Raw genomic sequence first — 8,603 nt, forward strand, 5'->3', positions numbered from 1 at the left:
TTAAAGTGTACCAAAATCAAGCAAAAAAATCTGCCAATGGGGTAAGCAAAACCGACTTGGTAAGAATTCTTGAAAGCAGCATAAATATCTAGTCAATAATAAATGCTACTGGATCTTAAAACTAGACACAAATTCTTAAAACTAGACTTTTTAGCTTATAATAATTGAATAATAAATAAAACTGCATTAAAACTAGAATATTAGAACTTGAATCTAGTCACTAAAAATACTGTTGGGTCTTAAAACTAGCCAAACATGCTTAAAACTTAGCAGTTTTCTCTTTTTATAAGCACGGAATAATAATAATTTTATGGAAAATTGTATTGAAACTAGAATATTTAACTTTAAATCCAGCTTATTTCGATTTTTTTTTAAGATCACACAAAAACCTAAAATGAGATGAAAATTCTCAAAATAAACATCCCCTATCCTCTCCCTACTTTAAATGAAGAAAAAAAGAACTTACTCAGCTTTGCTGAACATTTATTAAAGAACATTCTCCAAAGTTTGGCCTTTTAAACAAATGGAGCATATAAAATCAGGATAAACGGATTCCAAGGCTAACTTACATTTTTACAAAAAAAATAAATAAATACTTGGCACAGATTTACAGCAAATGTTCTGTGCAAAAAAAACTATGCCTCAGTCTAGCTGCATACACAACCTCAAATGGCAGTCATTTAAGCTTCAAACAGCAATTACTGAATCAATGTACAGCATTAAAAAGATAGTGACCCAAAAATTAAAATTCGATCATACTCACCTTTATGTTCTTTCAGTCCTGTATGAGTTTCTTTGTTCTGTTGAGTACAGAAGATGATATTTGATGATTTAAGATGAGAATGTCGGTAGCCACAGTTGATGGAAGCCATTGACTTCCAAAGCAAGAAAAAAAAATAAAAAATACTGTGAAGGACAATGGCTATAATCAACTGTCTAGTTACCAACATTCTCCAAAATATCTTCTGCTGTAGTCAACAGAACAAATAAACTCAAACTAGTTTGAAACAACATAAGGGTGAGTAAATGAGGAAAATTTTATTTTTTTTTGGTCAACTATGCCTTTAATGTATGGCAGATTCAAGAACAAACATTTTCCTCTTAAACAACTAGGGTATAGCAAAATGGGATGAACAGTCCAAAACTAAGACTGACTAACTAAACGAACTAAAACTTTTCCTTAAAAAAAAAAGAAAAGAATAGAAAAAAAAAGGAAAAAACACTGGCACAGAACGACACTGTAACCTCAAACAGCAGTTCCGTAAGTTACAAACAGTAATTACTCGAATGTTTTGCATTATTGTATGTCAGAGACATGAAACACTACTGAAAATGGGGAAAAACTCCTAACAGCACAAATCAAGTGCAAATGGAAAAACAAAAACAAAACAACAACAAAAAAACACTGAAGCTGTCTCACAGCCTCACAGGTTTGAAACGGTAATTAGTCAACAAACATTCTCCATTCTTGAATGGCCTTTTTGTACGAGGGGGTTGCATCCTGCTCGTGGATGGCATCTCTCAGAACTTGTGTTTGCAACACAGACAAGAGTGTTGCAAGACACTTTGGATACGTGAGATGAAATGCATAGTAATAGGCCAGGAGGTAGAGAGGCCCCTCGTGGAGCAAGTCTCTGTCAAATGTTAGAACTGGAGTTGTATCTACAACCACCATGCAGTTCTCCTCACCAACCAGCAAGACAGGAGTGGAAAATGCGCGCCTGTGGATGTAGGTATCGGGATCCTCTGAGGGCTAGAAAACCAAATATAAAAAAAATACAGAATTTAGATTATACACACAGCAAAAATCAAAATAAGATCTGGGTTACCATTCACTTCCATAGTATTTTAACCCTACAATGGAAGTGAATGCTGACCCAGATATGTTGGGTTAACATTCTTTAAAATATCTTACTTTTGTGTTCGGCAGAACAAAGAAAGGTATATAGGTTCGGAACAACTTGTGGGCAAGTAAATGATGACAGAATTTACATTTATCTGTAAACTATCCCTTTTAAGTTACTTTTTATGTTGCATGTCCAATTTTATGTAGTGCAATTAGGATGGTTTTAACCCAGTATTTTATTGAGAGTGTATGCACATGTTAATAATTTATCACTACTGAAGTAAAACTCACTGTCAGAACGTGGAAAAGAGCCTCACTTATTGGGACCTGTTTCTTCGGTGCTGTTGAGCCAGATGGGAAGAGCAGTGGCAGGGCAGTAAAAACAGCAATGGCACGTTCAACTAGTTAAGTGGGGGGGGGTTGGGGGGGGAGAGATTTATATCAATATCAGATATTATGTCTGTGGGTATAATCTATATCACTGGTTTCTGATCCTGGAGACCCACTGCTCTGGACATTTTGTATGTCTCCCTAATTTAACAGACCTAATTCAGATCACAAGTTAATTAGAAAAGAGCTCCATGAACTGAATTAAGGGGCTATTTGCACAACATTCTCAACTGAAAACTGAAAAACATTTTTGAATTGAAAACCACTGATCTATAACAAGGGTCCTCAACTCTGGCCCTTGAGATTAGAGTTGAGTTTAGCTCCAACCTCGATCAAACTCACCAGCCTGTAGATTTCTAGTAGGACCTGAAAACACTGATTAGCTTGTTCAGGTGTGTTTGATTAGACTTGGAGCTGAACTGGACCTTGAGGGCCAGAATTGAGAACCCTTGATCTATACAGATTAAAAAAATTAAATAAAGCTTTACCTCCATTTAATGTCCGCGGAGGCTTCATGACTTTCTTCATCACTCCATAAAACTGAACCTTGGAGTAGAAGGTCTCCCACCTGCCCTTCACCTCGGAAATGTATTTGCAATTGTCTGGCTCAATGATTCTCCGCAGTTCATCCATTGCCTGAAATAATTATTTAATAAAAATAAATAAAATAAAAATTTCTGTCTGCAGTTAGGTAGAGGATATGGGATATTTGTCAGTACATTTTACATCTGTCTAAAATATGCTATATCTGTGTACCCACATGGTCCAGTTCTTTGAAGCAGGGGTATGCTTTCAAAATTTTTGTTGGTTTGTCTTGCTTCTTCAAAGCATTCGAGTCAATGAAATTTCTTCTGGACTGGAACTCCAGGTTTAATAGATGGGTTACAGCAGCTTTGTTTGGCTTTTTTGCTTTGTACATTTCTTGTAGAGTCCTGTAATGTCTTGCCTGGGTTTTCTGGCTGTCAAGGCTGTTGTCTGGAGCATCAGCTACAATTTAGCCATACAATATAATTACTGAACAAGACGCACAAAATCAACAATTCAAGAATGTATTTTACATTAAGAAATAAGGAAGAATTAGGCTTACATATATTATCAAACATTAGCTGCATTTACGTGGACCCTAATAATCTGATCGTAATAGGACTAGAAGCACAATCAGAATAAAAAAGTCACATGTAACCACGTCAATTGGATTGAATTGGCCAGATCCGACTAAAATTTCGATCGGATTGTAAGGGTTGGTTTATTCCTTCTGTAATCCAAGCGAGAAAACATGTAAACACTTGATCGGATTGAAAACCGAAACTGGAAAGTACTGCGCATGCGCAGTTACGTAGAAATAGCGTAATGACGTATGACAGGCAGAACGAGCTGTTCTTCCTGGTGAATAAAGTGTCATAAATGAGTGTCCCGTCATTATAAAACTCCCCTTTCACTCAGTGTCTGTGAAGTGGAGCAGGACACATCCCACCAGTCCTTGTTTAAGACTCTCATCAACAGGCGACTGGTTTTGGGTGCGGGAAGGGGCACTTTTACTGCTTTATAAAGTAAGCAGCACTGCACAACAGTTTATGTGCTTGTCGTTGCCAAATTAGGACCCGAAGTAGATAAATATCACATGTGCTTTTTAAAACAGCATGCGACGACGAAACTCTGTATATTCTCTGTATATTCTGAGTGGGAAACTCTGTATATTCATGCAGTGTGCGCATGTCAAAAGAGTAAATCCGATCAGAAGCTTGTGAGATATAAACGCGCATATCAATCCGATCACTAAATTTAGCGTTCATGTAAACACTACGTTCGGATTCGTCAATCAGAATAAATTAATTCTGATGGAAGCAAAAAGTGTCCATGTAAACGTACCTATTGTTATTTACTAAAAACACTAATACATTTTAAAGTAAGGTGGCCAGACGCGTCACTTCGTGGGGACACGTTCTGCATAGGATTTATGAGTTGCCTACAATAACCAGGTGTTGGTTGTTTGCGATCGGCGCAGCGCAAACAACCAACACCTGGTTATTTTAGGCAACTCATAAATCCTGTGCAGAACGTGTCCCCACGAAGTGACACGTCTGGCCACCTTATTTTTAAGTAAATTTTAATGTACTTACATGCTTCATCGATGTTGTCATTTTCTTGCCTTGGAGTGCTTGATCTTGAAGGTGGTGACAGATTGACTGTTGATGCACTGGAATCAGCGTCATAGTCACTTGCCACTGCAGCAGAAGGTCCTCTGTCCTGACGTGCTCTTTTGGAAGGAGGCTGTTTGGCCTTCACGGGACTTCGGATATTTGAAAGTCGCTTCAGGAGCTTTTTGGCAACAGTGTCCTGTACAATAGAAAAAAAGTATCAATTAATCGTTTTTTTTATTTTTTTATAATTTAGTAAATGATGTCACTCACCCACTCATGCCTAGATCCAGTTGACTTATCTTTCATCATAGGGTAGTATTCCACTAACCGTTTTGCCATGGCAATAACTTCATGTTTAGTGGGATATTTGTAGTCTTCTGAAGATGCTCTTGCAATTGATATCATGTTTGTCATGGTATTTCGGATGAGCCGGCAGAACAGCTCCTTCGATAAGGTGACGTCACCCTCTTTTCCAAGACGCTGCTGCTCAAAGTATGTCCGTCTCACGTGTTGTAGTTCACTGTCAGTGAAGAGAACATATTCTGGGCTGGGTAACTTTAAAAACTTTGAAGTGCTGGGGTCATCTTGTTTTGAACTTTCAGTATGTTCATCATCTGCTGATGAACCTTGGACTTCAACAGGAATGGTGTGCCCCTAAAATACAAATATATACATTAATCAAATCAGATAAAGTAATTTATCATTTTATTCACATAGTGTTTCACATGTATGTATACATGTTATTCTTCAACCACACCAACTTACATATAAATTATCTGTACTGAAATTATCCCCACTAGCAGGTTAAAAATATCCAAAATAAATATTTGAAGTTAATTACCTGTTCTTCCTTATGAGTCAAAAACCAAATGGCTTTGCGCCGCAGGAAGTGCTCAGGACCAGGAAAGAGATCTCGGATATCCTCTCGTGAGAGAGTTGGTAAAATGTCTTCCCCAATGTTAGCAGCTTAGAACACATGCAAATACATTAGTCAGTGTAGCTCAGGTATACTTTGTGCACAGAAGACTTCAGATATTGAAAAAAATATATATCCATGTCAATATAGCTAATTAAAACAGTTTATCCAAATGTATATATTTTTTCACTTCAGAAATATTACAATGATAACACTTTAGAAATAGGGTTATATTTGTTAAAGGGGACATTGGAGGCATAATTCACTTTTACATGGTGTTTGAACTTAAATGTGTCTTAGCAGTGTGTATACACACCCACCATATAAGGATACAAATCCAACCAGTGCTCTTTTTTAAATCCCCACAAATTATAAGCACTTTCTCAGAGCAAGCCGTTCCCAGATTCTTGGCAAAGTGACATAACTTTGCACAGGCCCCTCCCACAACTGTTGACGAACACTGACGTGATGAGGACTGGAGTTGAGAACCACTGCAGTATTTATTCATCTCGGTTCATGTTAGTTAATACAAATACAGTTGTTCATTGTTTGTTCATGTTATTTCACAGTGCATTAACTAATGTTATGTTAACAAACACAACTTTTGATTTCTGCATTAGTAAATGTTGAAACTGACATTAAGATTAATAAATACTGTAGAAGTATTGTTCATTCTTAGTTCATGTTAACTAAAATAGTTAACTAATGAACCTTATTGTAAAGTTTTTGGGCCTACTATTACAACTATGAAATAAATGTCTGAATGTAGTGAAACAAACAGGCAATAATGATAAAATATCCTTAACACTTGACAAAGTTATTTTTGTTAGCATCAGTAAAAATATTAGGTATTATGAAAAAGCAATAAAGAGTTTTAATGCATTTAATAACATTGGCTGATGGCAGTACTGCTGTTCATTTTTGTTCATTATCCAATAATCAATATTAGTGTATACGTTACACATTTAAATAAAAACATTATTAGTGCATGTTGTAACATAAGGATTGATAAGTGCTGTAAAAAAATGTTTCGAAATAGTTGACTAATGTCACTGAATACAAATTTATTATCGTCAACGTCATAAATGATAATGCCCCATGGTGATCTCAAACAAAAAAAAAACTCACGTTTGGATATTAAAAAGTAAATAAATAAATACGAATAAATTGAGCAATTATTAGTACAACTAACAACATAGACAGCAAACTGGAAAAGATTTATTATTCAGATCTCAAGAGAAAGAGACTGAACTTTGTAAAATGTTCAGTTGACTTAATTTGATTCGATTGCAGGAACGTGTTTTTTTCTGTCGGAAACAGTGTGTATTCCATTACAATTCATTTTCAAATACAAGAATTAACATAACAAACAATTAAGTAATTTTAGAAATTACTAACCTTTTAGAGTGGAAATCGCAACTTCGTCGAGTCCATCCATGGTGAAAAATTGGCGGGAGGAAGTGCCTTCGTCTTCTAACTGCACTTTAGTGCGCTGATTGCGCATGCGTCTTGACGTTAATGCATCACAGGGTCAAAGCACTGTTGTGCAGTGCGCATGCTCAGCGCGCGTTTTCTAATTTCCTGTGGGTTTTTTTTACGTGTTTGGTTTGCCGGATTTAACGTTAACTTGAAAACTGCGGTTAAAAGAGACATTAGTCATCGATTTTATACTCAGTATTTCTGCTGTTTAGGTACGAAATCTCGATTTAATTTCACCGGAGAAAAATGATTTGGCGCTGCGTCATTTGTTATGTATTTGTGGCTCTTACTCTTAAATTTTTATTGAGTCACATTAATTTTGCACATAGTCGTAGTCCAGGTTTCCGCCTGGTTTGTGGAATAGATGGATGCACTAAAGAGTACCGAGTCTACAACTCTTTTTGGTATCACGTCAGACGAACACACTCACAATATCTAGACGGCGTGAGCAGGATTAGATCACTTCGGAGAGAGAGATCAGTACACGAGACATCCAGCAGCAATGTGTGGGCATATAGTGGGCCAACACTAGTGGCTCAGGAAGCAGGGAACTCGAGTAACAGTCCAGATAATGGAACGACATTGGGAAACACTGTGGATCTACAACCCTCTCTTGCTGTTCCTGTGGAACATTTAGGTGATTTTGACACTGGCGAAACAGTGTTTTCTGGCTTAAGCAGTAAAACCGTTTTGCCGTCGCCTCAGAACCTGGAAATACAGGATGTGCTGAATGAAACTTCAGATTCGAATCCCACTCTACTCATTCCAAACAGGCCTTCGGATGACTCACGTTCTTCAAGCCTCCCCAAACAAACAACGGTACATGAATAACTTTGATGTTATATTGTTACTATCATTTCACAGTCTTTTATATAATGCAATTATTATACAGTTAAGATTTTTTTTCGTGTGTAGAATGATGAGTTATCAAGTGATGATGTGCTGTCCAGACATGCCACTGCTGTTGTGATGACTGCTAGAGAGAAACATCATCTCTCACAGGTTGGTATTAATAAATAAAAATCTTACAGTGCTTGAATTTATTAGACAACCACCTAATATAAGGTTTGTGCCACAGCTGCCCTAAACTAACTGTATTTGTGATTACCAAAATAAATTATGTTTCTGTAATGGCTAATCCACCAGTATGTGTAAGCACTTTAGTCACAGTAGTATTTCTAATGCTAACATATAATTGTTATCCATTAACTTTTGAATTTACTATTTGTTTACAAGAAAGGCAGAAAAATAGTAAAGCACTTTTTTACAGTATTTTATTTATTTGCTTTTATTCAGATGCCCAATTACATAAAAGTACATACAATCAATGCTAGCAAGGATGCAAGCTGTTATCAAGGCGAAAGGCGGTCATACAAAATATTCTTTCACACATAATAACCAAAAAACTTAATATTTTGTAAAGAATATTTTAGTTGTTTCAGCTTGTTGTTTGCCTAAGAAATGACAGTTTTTATTTGATTTGATTTGATTTTTTTTACCGATTCCTAAAATATTTATTTTTGTCTTTATGACAGGTGGTTTAAAAAAATATCTATACACACACACACACACAATGACACATATTGATTTGTTCTTATTTAATTATGTAATTTTCAGTGTATCTCCCTGCAAATTAAATTATTTTTTTTGTTTTTTTCCTCAGAGTGGAGTGAATGACGTTGTGGCAACAGTTCAGGAGTATCAAGCTCAGTTACTGAACAGCTTGAGGAGTCAGCTACAAACAGTGTTCAACAGACATTCAGAAAGTGAGATTCAACAAGAAGCTTTGGGAATCTTTGACTGCTTTGAAGATCCATTTGCTGCTGTTTCA

At 36.2% G+C, this 8,603-nt stretch overlaps 1 protein-coding gene across 1 annotated transcript; it reads right to left on the bottom strand.

Moving 5' to 3' along the window:
* Positions 1-997: 997 nt before the first annotated feature.
* LOC107674786 (uncharacterized) lies at positions 998-6,731 on the bottom strand. Its single transcript, XM_016468890.1, has 8 exons — positions 6,692-6,731; positions 5,219-5,343; positions 4,648-5,031; positions 4,357-4,573; positions 2,997-3,223; positions 2,725-2,872; positions 2,138-2,247; positions 998-1,753 (listed from the first exon to the last, which is right to left on the bottom strand). Exons 1-8 carry the CDS (start codon positions 6,729-6,731, stop codon positions 1,445-1,447), a joined length of 1,560 nt encoding a protein of 519 aa, XP_016324376.1. The 3' UTR covers positions 998-1,444.
* Between the last annotated feature and the right edge of the window lie 1,872 nt (positions 6,732-8,603).

The sequence above is a fragment of the Sinocyclocheilus anshuiensis genome, unplaced genomic scaffold (assembly GCF_001515605.1).
Source record: "Sinocyclocheilus anshuiensis isolate Anshui unplaced genomic scaffold, SAMN03320099.WGS_v1.1 scaffold1588, whole genome shotgun sequence".
NCBI classification, from domain to species: domain Eukaryota; kingdom Metazoa; phylum Chordata; class Actinopteri; order Cypriniformes; family Cyprinidae; genus Sinocyclocheilus; species Sinocyclocheilus anshuiensis.